Raw genomic sequence first — 16,849 nt, 5'->3', positions numbered from 1 at the left:
TTTAACCACCCCCTCCCCCAAACAACAACAAAAACAAACCCCACCATGCACACACACAGGCACTTCATTTATCTCCACCTATATTGAGAGTTCTGAGTAATCACAGTCACACATGGCAAGATTCATTCAACTTACAGTGACCGAATGGCCACCCTCCAGCCCAGCACCCCATTCACTTGGATACCTCAGCCCTTCCCACACACTCATGCACACTCACTCTTAACCTCCAAGTGTGATTGAGATGGTGTGATAACTACCTCGGGTGACAGGGACTCGGGCCTATTCGCAGGGTAACTCTCAGGGGAGGATATGTTCTAGAGGAGGGAAAAGCATCTTGTTATTCATCTACTTGAAGTCAAGAAGCAAAACAAAACAAAAAATAAAGTAAAAGCAAGCATAGATGGTTAGCCACAACTTTTTGCAGGGACAGGAGTAGGGATAAAAATGCACAGGGGAAATGTTTAACTACAGAATTCATCTCAACAGACAGAATGACTTGTTAAAATGCTTCCTGGTGCCTTAATGTTTCATGCTATAAGTAAACATCTCAAGCAGATCTTAGGAAAGAGATGGGTGAAATTTTACACTGTTACAGTTGACCCTTGAACAACACTGATTTGGACTGTGCAGGTCTGCTTTTATGTAGATTTTTTTCAATAAATACAGTACTGTAATCATATTTTCTTTCTTATGATTTAAATATTTTCTTTTCTCTAGCTTACTTTATTCCAAGAAGATATAATACATATAACATTCAAAATGTGTATTAATCAACTGTTTATGTTATTGGTAAGACTTCCGGTCAATGGTAAGCTATTGGTGCTTATGTTTTGGGGGTGTCAAGTTATACGTGAATTTTTAAATGAGTGGAAGCTGGCATACCTAACCCCTGTATTGTTCAAGGGTCAACTATATATTTCTTTCTATGTTAGATGAGAGTTTAGCAACCTATAGTATTTGTTATTGTCAGGCACCCTACCACTTAATCCTTCGAAGGAGAACCTTTTTCCTTCACCCTACACCCCATTCTGAACATCACACTTCCTCATTCTATGAGACTCAGGCTCGCCACTGTTATTCAGGGAAACTGCTTAGCATGCTGGGGCTGACAGGGCTAGGGAGATGGCCAGTTCCTCTTATGAGTTATAGAAGATATGACTGATAGAATCTTCAGCTCATAGATGAGATACTTCTTGGCATAATCTAAATGGATCTGAGCACTCCCTACCAATATTCTCTTATGTTAAAATTCATTGTACTTTTAGCAACAGAGTGGGGGAAGCAGGTGTCTACACTTCAAGTCCCTGTGTCCTAAACAAGTTTACACTTATTAGGGCGTTCACCTGAGGCATCAATTCCATATCAAACAGAAACTGGGCAGTGAACTCTAAAGGGAAGATGTGAACTGTACAATGAGAGAATGATGGCGGTAGTTGTGACAAGGGTTTAGGGTGCCAGGGGTAAGGTAAGAGGGGCAGGGGATGTTCCTTATGTTGTAGACTATGGACATCTGTGTCTGTGGTAGGGGAAATAAGGCTGCTTTAGCAGAGCCACATATTGGCTGTTAGTTTTACTTGGTGGGATGGGTAGTGTGAGATGGATAGTGGAATATGGATCTATTTCAAGGCAGGAAGAGAAGAAAAGGGTTATTCTGGTAGAAAGAAGGGGCTGATTAAGTCTGCCTTCCTAATGTTGCTTTCATTCTTTTTCCTTGATGCTACCTCCTCCTCATGATCATGTTTCCTCAACTCCTTTCCTTAGCATCGGAGAGATTTCTCACTTTTCTCCTGGAATGTTTATTTTTCCTTTCAAAAATATTCTTCCCCCATCCAAGCTGATCTTTACTTGTAACACCTATTGGATATTTCTCTGTGTCACAGTTTTGGATGGAAATAAGGCTCCCAACTACCTATTCTAGAAAATAGAAAAAAGCGTGGCAATTAGAATGGTGATAAGGATGGTCAGGATGGTGAAATGTTTTTTTATTGATTAGAAAGGCAATACATTTCCTCAGTTAAATCATGGGATTAAAATAGTAGAAACATGCATTCAACTTCTTGAAGGGATGGGCTATTTAATATTTTTCTTTCCCTCTTGGTATTCTCACATTATGCTTAGACTATGCATCACTAAAAGGATCTTTAATTTTTTTAAAAAGGTAGAACACATTAAATTTTCAGTGTTTCATAGTTATCTAAAGTGCTATACTGAGTGCCAAACTTGGCTGTTTGGGAAGGCAACTTACCTTCTCATTTTTGTAATTTCATGTTTAATTATAATAAAACCTGAAATGACAAAGTATTAAACCCTATTCCTATAATATATTGCCCACCAGGTGAATATCCTTTAATGCAATTTTACTTATTAAACTGTAGTTGCTAACTAAAAAGTTAATTGTGATTATACCAGGTAAACTTAGTAAGGGCCGAATCAGCTCCTTTACTACCTGATTAAAAAGAATATCACAGGGAATTTGTTAAAGAGTAACTTTCCTAGACACCAAATGTAACCAGGAAATCTTTTTACGCCCCCAGAAAGATCTGCTCCAAAAGTAAGTTAATATGATCTAATTGAAGTACAGAACATAGTTGTGTCTCTTGCTTTCAAGGCTGTTAGCTATCTCTGAGTTAGTCATTTAAAAGTCCAGGTATTTTTAATCCCCATGCACTCATAAAAGCTGAACAGGGAGGATGACACTGGTTAGAACATTCACCTTTATAAAAGAACACATCTGTAGAAATGCAAGCTAGAGGCAGAGCTGAGTGTGTTTAGTGACCAGAACAAATTTTTCTGAGAAGGAAAAGACAGTATCTGTTTGATTATAAATCAAAGCAACATGCAATCGATGTTTTTTTATACACATGGAAACCTCAGCAAACCTGCTGTCGCCCAAACTTGAATTAATTGATTCAGAATTAACTTTCTGAAACAGCTGATATACATTTCTAACTTAATCCAGAGAGTGAATGCAACCAATTTTGTCTTAATAAATGCATGTCGCTAGCTTCTATGTCTCATTCTTAACACATTATAAGATGGAAAAGTAACCTGAAGTAGGAAAAAACCTCTCACTTGCCATATATCATATCCCAATGCTTTCTAAATTTCTGTTCACTGAGGCCATAATGAGACTAGAAAACAACAGGGAAAGACACTTCACTGATTTAGCCTAGAAACAGAAACGATTGTTATGAGTTCTTAGGCTGGTATCATTAATGATAACGCGGCAGCCAGAGGCCTATGTTAACCAAAGTATAGACTAAAGACAAAGATGGAGATCTAGCATGCTTACTACCTGAAGTTAAGAGACTGATGGACTGCATGCAAAAGGCAAACAAATGTCATCTGTGGTAGAATTATTCCTATTTTGGAAGTACAGAGACTGCCAAGATGAGAGGCTATCAGGTTAACAGTTCACACTGACCCTGAGGTTTCCCATTCTCTTGGTGAGACAGGCAAGGAACATAGTAAAGAAGCATTTGAAATGATATTATATTTGAAATGAGGTGTAAATGATGACTTCATATTCAGCACTCCCAATAACCAAACCCAAATCACCTCAAACTGCAGAGGAGTATTGCAGCGACTAGCAGTAAGAGATGTGATTGGTGAGAACATGAGGCTGTATCCATTTCGACATTCCTCTTCTGGGTGAGATGGGCCAGGTGTGGTCAGCTGGGGGCTCTTTGAGCCTGGATTGGGAGGGGGTGGTGTGACTGGAGAAAGAGGTCTCAGTAACTTGGTGACATTCTGCTCCATCAAATAGCGAGACTTCCATTTCTTTAATGGACTCAACAAGTCTGTGAAATACAAAGCTTGGATGAGAGGACAAAACCATAGCTTAAAAGGAGGCTCTGTAATAAAGCCATTAATCTATAACCCACAATGGCTCTTAACTCCTCTTTTGCCTCATCCCATTGTTATCTCCTGCCATCAAACCAAAAGCCCAAAGAAGCTTAATTGCCACACTTAAAGTCATTTTCAAAACTATTTTCCAGAAAATTGCCAGATGAATCGGACACTTCTGACTGATCATGGAGCTAATTAATCTCTTTCAATGCAAAATATAATTTTTTTTACACTGAGTTTCCAAAAATCCCAAATCTGTGTCACTTTGTTAAAATCATCCTCTATTTAACTGTCACCAGTACAAGCTTCTGAAATGCTAATACTTCTTTTATCTTCTCTTATTTATTTTTTGCCATTTCCCAGCAGCTTTCTCTAACAGTCTGCTTTAGTAGGAAAGTTACACATGATTACCTGATCCATACCTAGCCCCTAGTTTCTAGAGTGCTTCAAACTGTGAAATTTCTATAAAAACTCCCAGCCATTTTCAAAAACTAGGTTAGTACTTTTTCTCATAAGAATATCCTACTTTCTATACTGCTTAGGTCCACTTAAAAAGGAAGTTACTACTCTGTTTCAGTGACCACTTAGGCCAAAGTACCTATCTCGCTTTCTCAGAGGAAAAATTAACTTTTATTATTTACAGCAGTTAAAAGATATTTATTTACTTAATACCTACTATATGAAAACCACTGAATGAGGTTATATGGGGGAAATGATCATCATGTAGTCTATTTAAAGGGGCTTACAAATTTATGTATGAGAGAAAATACATGTAAAACATGTTTAATATAAGTTTAAGAATCTCAACAGAGGTGATCACGCTGCGTTGTTAGTGAAAAATAATTATGCTTTTAAGTACTTATTATGTAGCAGGCACTATAGTTCAGGCTTTATATGAATTATCAGATTTAATCTGAACAACTCCATAAATCCAGCACTATTATTATCATCCTCATTTAAAAGATGAGGAATGTGATGTGTAGAGAGACAAAGACGAGATAATCTGGCTCCTATCTATGTTCTTAAACACTAGGTTAAATTATATCCCCCCAGCTTGGCAGAAGGAGTAACATTTACCCTAGGCCTTTGAGGGCACATTTTGGGACAGTAGGTCATGATCTGAGCTATCCTTCAGGAAGATTACTCTGGCAACAATGGTTAAGATAAGATTAGACACTGGGAAACCATTTAGAGTTAATGGAGTAGATAACAGAGTTAGGAGACACTGAACTACAGTAGCTGAAACAGAAGTACAATGCAAAAAGTACTGGAGATGCATATTTTCCTTTCTGATATCTGAGAATTTATTTTCCTAGATTGGAAGTATATTCGAATTTTCCTTTTGTTCCACATACTAAATTTTCTTATTTTTCTTTTCTCCTTTTGAAAAGTGCCTAGGTATAAAAACAAACAAACATGTGATTCATGACTTATATTTAGAATACCTTCTCTATATTTCAAGAGTCTGAAACAGTCAATCTTTTAAAACACCTCTATATTGCTAGGTCCAACACTGTAACTACTAAAGGCAATTATATAAGTGATGAAGTTCATTGCAGTAAAGTTAGAAAGTACAAGTGAACTCTCTCAAATCAACTTACAGGTTATTCACGTAACATATATTTACTGAGTATTATGATAATCATATTCAACAAAACATGCCTAATGTCCGCCGCCTTTGTGAAGTTTATGGGCCAGTGGTCATTTACCTACTTTTTTCTATTGAAAGCACTATACTTATGAAAAAGTTTTTTCAAGCTTCATCTTTCCTGTCATACAGAGCTTTCAAATTTTATGTGGTTAAACCTATCTATCTTTTATCATTTTTAACCTTTACTCAAACGCTTCCCAAGTCTATATAAACAAACATCCACATATTTAAACACACGACATTTTTACACCCCTCCCCGTCCACCAGTAATTAATGCGCTGCTAATCTCCTGGTGTATTTTCCTCTAGACCTCTTTCTTAAGATGGCCTTATTAACTCTTGCCTAGATCGCACTGCTCAACAACCTACAACTTTCACTCAGAAATACATGGTAAAGTTCTTTCCATGACAATAAACAGAAATCTACAATTAGCTTTTAATGGCTGTATGGCATTCATATTATTAAAATTTAACTAATTTAAGTACTTTTCAAAAATTTTTTTGCTATTACAAATATGCCTCAATGACCAATAATCTTGTTCTTACACATTTCTGAATTTATTTTTTAGAACAAATGTCTAGACGTAGAACTGTTAAATGAAAAAAATATTTCTACAGACTCACTAGCTTTATATTTATTCTTGTGTGAATTGTCAGCTCATGTTCTTTAGCCTGCATTCTAGAGGTTTTGATTTTGTTCTTCATTTTCAATGGCTCTTTAAATAATAAGGATGTTGACACTTTGTCAAACATAATTATATTTTCTCAGTTTGCTAACTGCCTTTTAATTTTATTCTTTTTTTTAGCTATATAATGTTTTATCTCTATATTTAATTTTTTAACTCAAATAGAGTACAGGATAGTGATTATTTCTTTTATATGCCAAATGGCTACCATTCTTCCAAAATATTTTATAATTATAGAACTATAATTTCTCTGGATTTGAAATATGATATTTACTCTATTAGACCCTGTTATATACATACTGGGCTTAGTTCTCAATGTTATTTTGTATACTTGCTGTCCAAACAGCATTAATATCGACATACAGTTTTAAGTAAAATTGTTTGGGCAATACCAGTTATTCTGCTCTAGCTCTCCAAACTATTTTGACTATTCTAGCAAATTTGTTCATGTCACTGAACTATAAAAATCATTTGTCAACCATGTTGATCTACCACCCTCTAAAGTTAGAATTTTAATTGGTGCTGTATTAAATTCATGAGTAATCTGGGGAGAATTCACAGCACCATGGCATGAACTTTCAGCTACTCATGCCTTCACTTATATACCTCTTCATACAGATTCATCACATTTCTAATTAGGTTTACTCTCTAGTGTTTTCTATTTTTTGGTTACTACTGTGGATTGGACGTATTTCTCCCTTTATGTTAACTCAATGTTATTGTTAATGTATAAGAAAATATTTATATATTTTTGTACCCAGCTACCCTTTTGATCTCCACCAGTTTTTCTGTTAATTTTTTTTCCAGATACGTCATAACTGGCAACTGTTTTCAGACAGATATAAATAAAAGTAATTTTATTTTATTATTAATCATTAAATTCATTTACTATGCTATTACTTTCCCTCCTTCAATTGGCCTGCTAATAAATTATTTATATAAATAATAGTGAACCACTCGTATATTCCAAGGAGAAATTTTATTTAGTCATAATATACTACCTATTCTTTTAATAATCTTATAGATTCAAGATTCAGATCACTGAAATCTAATTCAGAAGTAATATTACGCTTTTTTGGGGGGGGTTAATTTAATAAAATGAATTGAGTAAAAAATTTTAATGATCCTGCATAGTAGTTCATTAACCACTAATTCTTTCATTCCTTTATCAACTGAAATCCAAGTTGTCTTTATCCTATATTTTTGCAATTATCAATAATTCTATGACTAATGCTTTGTGCCAAAATTTTGGTTCACACTTATTTCTGTAGAATAGATACCTAGAAGAACAACTACTAGATTAAGGAGTATGAATATTTTTAATACCTATGATAAATCTTACCAAATTGTTAGTAGGGATAGTACTCCGTGTCATTTTTATTGCAAATCCTTTCTCCCAATATATTTATCCTCTGTTATTTCAGAGACAATATAGAAAAAGAAACATTGTTTATCCAAGTTTGATTTAAAGAAGTATTTAAATATGTGTAGAATTTGCTTTGGCAAGAATCTTAATCTTTTCTATCACCCAAATAAGATATTTTCTTGGACTAGCACTGAACTAATTTAATTACTAGCTTCCAGCTTCATATTAGAAGCAAGTTTTATACTCACAGGAAGTGTATGTCTCATTATTCCTTTTCAATTTTTTTCTTGGTTCATTTCTTTTTTTTTTTAAGATAAACCTCAATATCATTTAATCAAATTTCAAAAACAAGCTTGTTTGATGGAAACTATATCGTCAGAGAGAAAGAGAGAGCATGCGAGCATGTGCAAATAAGAGATATACTAATTGATTACATTTACTCTTTCCATTAAGAAATATGAAGTTTCTTTTCATTTCCTCAAGACTTTAAAAATATTTCCCACTAATAGTTTGCTCTACATGTCCCACTAATGTTATTCCTAGGCAGTTTCTTAGTTTTGCTAATTTCGGGAATAAAAAATTTTCTTTATTAATTTTCTTAGCACATAAATGCTATTAATTTTTGCATATATACCACTTATTAAACTTATTAATTCTACATTTTTCAGTAGATTTTTAGGCTCTCCTAGGTATATATTCACATAATTTATAAATAATGAATATTATAAACTTACCTAGCTCAATAGAAATATCTTTCATTTCTAGACAACTTTAGCTTTTAGGAAATTAGAATCTTTAATCTTTAAGGTACTGTCTGTCATGTCTAATTTCTGTAAATGCTCTATAAATGCTCAACAAGAAAGAGTTCGAATATTGACAGTAATAATTCCTCTTATAGGCCTGATACTGTACTAAGCACTTTATACATATCATTTAATTTAATATCCTATTAGTTCTATGAAGCAGATATTACTATTCCCATTTACACATTGGGCTCAGATATGTTTAGTAACTTGCCCAACATCATATAGTTAATAAAGGGTAAAGCTGGTCTTTGAATTCAGGTCTGTTGGAGTCTTTCTACTATATCGATCTGTCTACCTTTCTTGATCAACATCTCCTTGGTCTTTTTGAGAAAACAAACAAACCAACAACGCCCCACCCCCCAAACAAACAAAACTCCTAAACCAAGAAATAAAAATAATTCCGTGTAAAAATAATTACACGAACTTGTAGCAATATACAAATCACCCATTTGACAACTGCTTGGTTTGAATTAACACTGTCCATCTATTTATGTTGCTACTTAAGGGCAAGGTGTGTCCTTTGCATGTTCCTCACTGCTAGAGATGAAAGCATTAAGTTCAATAGGGGTTGGTAACTAACAGCCCCAATTCCATTCCAAACAAGGCACATAGTAACACAGGCACTTTTTTTAGGAGTCTTTGCTGGTCAGGACATGAACTGCTACACAACCTCCCTTTCCAAACTTCAAATATGGACACACATCATACACAAATACAAATGTGCATATGTGTGCATACTAAATGGAAGATTTCAGTTAAGTTATATATTCTCACTATACCGTAAAGGTTGCCAATAAATTGATAATATTCAAGGACATCTGGTTTGAGTAAATTTCCCTAAATCTCTGAAGAAGTGAGTAAAGTACTTTAAATATACATTATCATTTATATTCCAGATGTTCCACGGTGGGATTTTTATCTTGGGATTACACATATGATAATTTGTAAGGTTTAATCCAATCCAGAGACAGAAGAATATACTAAGTCAATAATTTGGGGGGAAGTGGTGATGGTGAATTTTGAAACACAGTAGCCTACTTTCCCCCAAATACATTATACAAAATTTTAATATAAAGTAGATATTAGACAAATCTATTTAAGTTTGTATTTACTCAGTAGGTCGATGAATAGAAATGAAGTGGTTTTTATGAAAATCTGAAATATTATCATGTTAGCTGTAGCCTTATATGACTTTTAGCATCTAATTTATTTTGGCATTTTGCTCTGATTGCATAATAACCACAAAATTTAGAGATAAACTTATGAAAATCACAGAGAACTTTTCGATTAAGCTAATATTGGCAGGAGAAACTGGTAAAAAGAATGTTTCAAAATAAGTAAGTTGGTGTCACAAGTTCATGCACCAATGCTTTCAACTGCAATTTAATCAAACTCCTTGCAAGAGTCACTGTGAAAAACAATGGATAAGATGACTTTTCATGATCCTGTAGTTTAAAAATTTATGAGGACTTTAAATTAGATTCAGGGCCATGTCCTCTAAAAAAATTTTTGCTAACTGTGCAAGCACTTTTAAAAACAACCAATTCATAGTAATTTCTTATTTATTTCATTCATCTCCTGACCCTTGAACCAAGCCATACCCAACTCAATAACCTACAACAGTGTCCCACACATCTTTATTTTCCCTCTTATAAATATGGATAAAGATTTCCTAAACTTACTACTTTAAATGTATCTAACCTTTTAATAACCATTTCTGCTGTTATCTGTACACTGTCTAGTTCCTTCTTTGTCGTCCTGGGAAAACTGATCCCTGACTTGAGATCTCTTTCTTCCTCTGTAAAGACAGATGTAAAGTAACTATTTAGAGAGCAAAGCTATTTCCTCTTTGTATCAGACTTTTTAAAATACTCATACTGAAATTTTTTATGTGGACCTGAAATAATCGTTGCTCATATATTCCAAAAAGTACATACCTGCATTGTCTTTGTAGATACTAGAAGTGTTACTATTCTCATTACTTTGGTATAGATGCTGAGTTCTAGTCTCTTGCGGTACAGATGATGTTTGAGTCATTCCTTCTTCCAAGGCTTGCTTTATCCAGCGCTATAATGGGAAAAATCAGGGAATTGTTAATAATCATTTAAAACTATTTAGTATACCTATTTTAAATGCATTAACCAAATCATTACATATCAACTGGTGAGAGATGCAATCCAACACATTCAATTCCACAGTCAAGTAATTTTTTTGCCTTGTGTTTCAGCACATTAGAATATTGCCTCATCAATTCCTTCTACTGCGCAAAATTGAGAAAACCTGGATTACACATAATGACATCTCATCAAAATATCAAAACCAATAAAAAATGATTACTACTCAACTTTTCATATGGTTTAGAATGGGGTAAATGGGAAGAAAGAAATCTTAGCATTTAAGAAAGACTCAGATCATATAGATAAAACTAGTACATAAAATAAGTGCCTAGAAGGAAGATAAAAGGTCTTTTAAGAGTAGCCTACCCTGTGCTGGGGATATCTGAGGAAGTAATAGAAAAGATTCATAGGAAGACTTTGAATGAGAACAAATAGCTCTTCACTACGAAAATACTTCTAAAACGTCTACTATCAAATGGAATATCCTTGAGTTTTTTCTCCCTATCAAGTGGTTTGGTTAAATTATGCATGAATAATGAAAATCACCAGAATGACCTGCAGAAATCAAAAAGGGGAAAAAGTCAAAAGGAGCTCTCTTAATCAGTCACATTTTTTGTAGTGAATATTGGAATCTAAAGGAGGAATAAATTTAGGTCAGAAAGTAAGCCTGTGAAGATTAGTGTAATAAAATTATGCATCCTGTGGAAGAGAGAAAATTTCTTACCTGTAATTGTGTTCTCTTAAGATACACAGTTGTAGGTTGCTCACCACTCTGTGGCTCTCCTGCCCTGACATAAGACAGATCGAATTTTGATAAACATCAATTTCTGAGTCAGACCCTCCCCCAAATAGGAAGAGCAAAGGTGATTATAATTTTACACCTTTAGAGAACAAGTATTACAGGTAAGTAAATATTCTCTTCACCAAAGAGCAAGTCTAGTCGATTTATCCTCTTAGAAACTTAGGAAATAATGTGAAAAAAATTTCACCAAGAAAAATTTTACATCATGTAAATGGCACTGTAGTCTGCCAAATGAAAGCAAAAATAAAGTTGAAAACATGAGGTAAGAGCAAATAGGTATATAAAAAAGAGATCTCAATGGTCAAGTGGATCACATCAACATTGTAGGACATGACCAGGTCAAAACGAGACCAAGAATAAATTGCTTTATACAGAATACTCATGTAAAGACAAACTGTCAGAACCATATCTCCTTACGACTTAGAAGATTGTAGAGATAATCTTGTCCAAAGCACTCACTGTATAGATGAGAAAAATTAGGCCCAGAAGAAAATGGGTAAAAAATCATTTGTTGCAGTTTAGTACAAGTTTTTCTTTTCAGAGCAGATAACAGGATTCAGATAACTGAGGTTACTGTGCTTTTCTACTAGATAAATTAATTTCTTTATTTCCTTGTCAACAGATACAATACACCCATAAAAGAATTTACATTCTGGATCTGATGACTACAAAAAGGGAAAATAAAACCAGGACACGGGCATTCTGAGGAGTAAGATGCTGCTATGATTAGATATAAGGTCAAACACAGCAAACATGACCTAACCCATTCCTCCCTCCTGGCCCTACTGTTATGTCCACATGGTATTTTAGAGCCCATAAAAAAGTAATATGAACATTTGTTTGTATCTAACAAGTTCTAATCATCCCTATAGATAATAAATTAATTTCAGACACCCCAACTCTGAGTTCTAGCTACAGTTAACTAAGATCAAAAGAATATTTCTTCTTTCTCTGAAACTCTGTATGAAAGAGTTGTTTAGGAAGCTCAGAGATGAGTGAGAAATGTTTTAAAGCAGGGGTCTCCAAACCCTGGGCCATGGACTGGTATCAGTCCCTGGCTTGTTAGAAACTGGGCCACACAGCAGGAGATGAGCAGCAGGAGAGCAAGCGAAGCTTCATCTTTATTTGTAGCTGCTCCTTATCACTAGCATCACTGCCTCATCTCCACCTCAAGTCATCGGGCATTAGAGTCTCATAGAAGCACCGGTCCCTGATGCCAAAAATGTTGGAGACTACTGCTTTAAAGGATAAAAGAGTAAGGAAGTAATTTGGGTTCTGGAGTCCAAAGATCTAGGTTGAAACTTGGCTGTCTTTTATTACCTACCTAACTCCGGGCAAGTTACTGAACGCTTCTGAGCCAAAGCTTCTGATCTGTAAATTGTGGCCAATAATCCCAACTTCACAGGGTTGTCATGTAAGACAATAGGCTAAGTAAGACAATATATGTGAAGACAGCTTATAGCACAGAACTGGGTACACATGTTCAGTGAGGACTTGTTTAGTTGAATTTCAATGCTATGTATAGAGACAGAGAGATTAATAATCCTCCAATGTATACAATGAAAGAGCAATGCAAAGCACAGTGTTTCATTTTCAATCAGGCTGATTTTCTAAGAAGTCTGGGAGACTAAATGACCCATAAGGTAAGTTTAGAGAAGATTTAGAGAGAACAAGGTAAGTTTAGAGAAGATTTAGAGAGAACAAGGAAGGACACCACTGAAAGACTTGTTAGCCACTTATAAATGCTTCCTTTCTAAAATAAGGATTGAAGCAAGGCTCAATGAAAGATATACATACCATAACATGCTTTTTAAGAACTATGATTCAATTTACTTTAGACACTCCAGGGGCATCATAAAATGTTCTGCCAAATACTCTACAAATCTGGGTGCAAATATACACATGCAACTTTACACCAAGTTTAACTTATGAGCCTTTTACCTCCTTTAATTAGATATGAAACAGTAGGCCTATTAAGAATATATACTGTTTTAACTAATCCTGCGGAAGATGGTTTTTCTCGTCAGTTTAATTATGGAAATCTTCTCAGGTCCTACACTAAATACTTTCTAAGCAATCTACAAATAACTCTTCTCCATCCTCATCCAGGATAAAGCTGAGTTCGATTTCTAAATAAAAGACCCATTTTCATTAGTGTTGCCCCATAAAAAGCTACATTCTGGTTTTATAGTATAATCTTGATATGTGAACAGCAAATCTTAAAGCTGTGATTTAAACATAAACAATTCAGATCTAAACTTAAACAAGATCCAATTTAAGTAAGGTAATTTTACTATGATAATTCAGCATACATAGCCTGAACTTTTCCTGAAGACTGGTATGATACATATAGATGAAAGTGCCTAAGTGGAGCTCATATAAAACAAGACTAAGGACGGTCAGACGCATTTGGAGAATATAGTATGGACGAGTTAAATGGAACTTCTATCTGTTGCCAGTTGAGATACAAAGATGAACTATATAGATACAAGTTCTAAACCATAACCATGTAAAAAAAAGCTCTAAGAAATGGATATTCTATCAGATTTGAAGTCAAATTCATAGACATTTTGGTTTTTACAGGACTCTGCTAGTTGGAAAAGCAAGATGGGAACAGAAGACCATAGCCCAGCACCAGAATGATCAAGGCATCATTTCAAGAGGCTAGTCCATACTATTTACAATTTGGACTTCACTATTAATCTGTACTAAATAACTGTCTACCCTTTGTGAAGAACTGAAATAGGAGATTCTACTACCTTGCTTGATAAGATGCTTCAACAGTTAACACCTTTAGAAGTCTAGTAGTATATCCAGTCAAAAACAGAAAAAAGAAAGTTTCTTTCATATATATATTGAGCCATCTCTTAACTTGCTCCTCCAAACTAAAGACCATATCTATACTTTCTCTAATTGTTCAATACTACTCTGAAAATGCAGTTAAGATTTTGATCTGTTACTATTAATAAGGGACTGAGCAAAATGTCATAGAAAGGTTAGTTTCCCATGTCATACCAGAGTTATTACAACTAATTATCACAGAATAAGGGTAATCATAAAGCTTGATAATTGGCAAACATTTGTTTTTCCTTCTCAGATAATCACTAAGATCCAAGATAAGTGGCTTGGTGTAAGAAAGTATCCCCAGAGACCCAACGCTCCTTTATTACCTAGGTAAATTTCTAGTCTATTTTTTTCTTAAGAAAGTTTTCATTGTTATTTCTGACAACTGAAAGTTATTTATGTTACTGCATTATCTACAAACTCTTTTGGCAAATACCTTGTGGTCAAAATTTCTCTTTAGGAGTTCTACTTGGGAATTTCCCTCAAGTAAACCAATAAGTGACTTAAATATTTAGGTAAGATGTGTGATTAGGGAAGACTTTTTTTAGTGTATGTGGCTCATTCAGTGATAGGGTCCTTCCTTTGTGCGCAGATCCCTGTTGCCCTCCCCTCCATATCCCACACCACTCTGGCTCATCTTTCATGCCCCCCTCCCCCAAGAAGTACTTTCTGCTCTTTGGGGAAAGAGAAAAGCTTTAAGTTTGGAGGAGTCAGGGAAGACCTGCCTGGAGTTGGAGACTTCATCACATCAAATAATCTACATGCAGCATCCTCATGTACGTGATGCCAGTGGAGGAGGGCAATGGCAGACACTGAGGAAGGCAGCCTGAATCCAGATCTGAGGATAAGAGAAAAGGGTGTTCCAGGGAACAGACTCTACCTCAAAGGAAGACCAAATGAAAGGGTGTCCTATACTTCTAGAAACACAAAAATGACATTACAGTCTGAGGGAGTGATCTATTCCAGAGAGACACCTTTGGAAAATATTTGGGGCTTCTGGGAATTAAGAAAGAGCATTCCAAAAAACAAACAACCATCAAACACTACTGCCACTAGATCCAAAAACAGTATGTAACTAGAGAGGAGAGAGAAAGAGAGAGAGAGAGAGAGAGAAAATGAATTTTATAGTAGGTTCCATATTCACTAGGGAATAAACAGTCCAACTTGTCATTTGATCAAGGAACAGAAATTATGTCAATTTTAATAGGACATTCCTCTACTTGCATTCAAATGATAACAGTGATTGAATTAATTTAAAACATAATTCGATCATTTTTTACTTAAGCAACAGTGCTCTAGAGTATTCGGGGCCCAATCTCACTCAATAGTCACGAATGGACATGTTAACCAATACTACAAGAGTACACACAAAACATCCCTCCCTACCCAGGCATCAAATGCCATGTGCTCTCAACTTAGTAACCTCAAAGGCTCAGAAAAGACAACAGTGAATACTCATAAACAGAGCACCAAAAATGCAGTATACGCCCCACCTTAGTCCCACTGACATTCGATGCATCAGTATTCACGGATGAACAACTACCTCATGATAAATTCACAAGGGCAGAGAGTGGCTAACTAGAGAACATTAGATATGTCATGATTACAGACATCCTAGGTTAAAAATAAACATAGACATACCTTTTTACAGGAGCTGAAAGTGCCATCAGGCAGAAGGGGCCTTCGACGCCTCTCGGGGATAAAGGGTGAGCCAAAGCGAATGTAGTGTTTGGGGGTGGTGCAAATTAACGGGGAATGGATAAGACCCGGTAACATGTTCAGGGTCGTTGCCAGTACAGTTGGGTCCGTGGTGATACGTAAAGGGCACTCAACAGGGCATTCTTGCTTCTCTGCTTTGTCATTCAACCATTCTGTAACTAGATACTAAGGTAAAAAAGAGATCGTTAGTTGATGCTACAGATGTAAAAGCCAGAGGCAGCAGTGCAGCTCATAAAGACAAATTCATCTAGAAACTAGGAAATAGGGACAGTAGCTGTAGAAAGCATGAATTGGGCATTCAGAATGCAAGATGTCTTCCTTCACCCTCCCTGTGATCACCAAGGAAGGAATAATTCCAGATATTAGCAATTTAGCTCTGCTTAAAAATTATGGGAACAAAAACATGGTAGTAGGATGGTTTCAGCCTCTGCACCAAAGTATTTTATCTGAAAATTTAATTTAATAACACTTTCTGGGGAATTACAGGTCCTCTCACTTTCCTAAGACATAGCCCTTACCAGACTAGATTTATGAAGATGTATTCATGACTTACCTTTTTGGTTTTGGGGTATTTAGATGCAGCACGGTTGATGTGGGATCCAGCAACTGATACCACTATTGGGTCAGACCCTGTTAATTGCCTGTTTTCTCCTGAACTGTCTATACTTCCGGCTTCAGTAGGAGTTACTGAGCTATTATTTCCTCCCTCTTCCAAGGCAGCTTGTGACAACTCTGCCTGCTGTGCAATGGCCTGCTTCTGACGCTTTAGTCTTTGGGCTGAACTGGTCCGGTACCGAGAAATTCGACTCTTCGGTCGGGGCCTAGAAGGCTTTGCTGGAGGTGGTTTGGGAACTGGTTTTTCTGCAGCAATATCCTATAACAATAGCAGAGTAAAATACTTATCAGACATTTCTCGTCAGCAAACATTCTATCCAGTTTTCTATTCACTTTAAGCATTCTGAATATTTACTGGTGAAAAGAGTGAACATTTACAAACACTAATTTCAAAT

General features: G+C 35.5%; 1 protein-coding gene across 24 annotated transcripts in view; it reads right to left on the bottom strand.

Moving 5' to 3' along the window:
- SETD5 (SET domain containing 5) overlaps positions 1–16,849 on the bottom strand; it is a 73,670-nt gene that overhangs the window by 9,285 nt on the left and 47,536 nt on the right. For 14 of the 24 annotated variants that reach the window (XM_039886615.1, XM_039886614.1, XM_039886621.1 and 11 more), the window contains 5 exons: positions 16,393–16,713; positions 15,762–16,004; positions 10,295–10,424; positions 3,559–3,815; positions 258–314 (listed from right to left, as the gene is read on the bottom strand). In XM_039886615.1, coding sequence (XP_039742549.1) covers positions 258–314; positions 3,559–3,815; positions 10,295–10,424; positions 15,762–16,004; positions 16,393–16,713 — 1,008 coding nt within the window. The remainder of the gene's footprint in view (positions 1–257; positions 315–3,558; positions 3,816–10,294; positions 10,425–15,761; positions 16,005–16,392; positions 16,714–16,849) is intronic. The other 10 variants (XM_039886625.1, XM_039886623.1, XM_039886628.1 and 7 more) reach the window with 3 other exon arrangements.

The sequence above is a fragment of the Pteropus medius genome, unplaced genomic scaffold (assembly GCF_902729225.1).
Source record: "Pteropus medius unplaced genomic scaffold, Ma_sr-lr_union100, whole genome shotgun sequence".
NCBI classification, from domain to species: domain Eukaryota; kingdom Metazoa; phylum Chordata; class Mammalia; order Chiroptera; family Pteropodidae; genus Pteropus; species Pteropus medius.
This window is presented reverse-complemented; position numbering and strand designations above follow the sequence as displayed.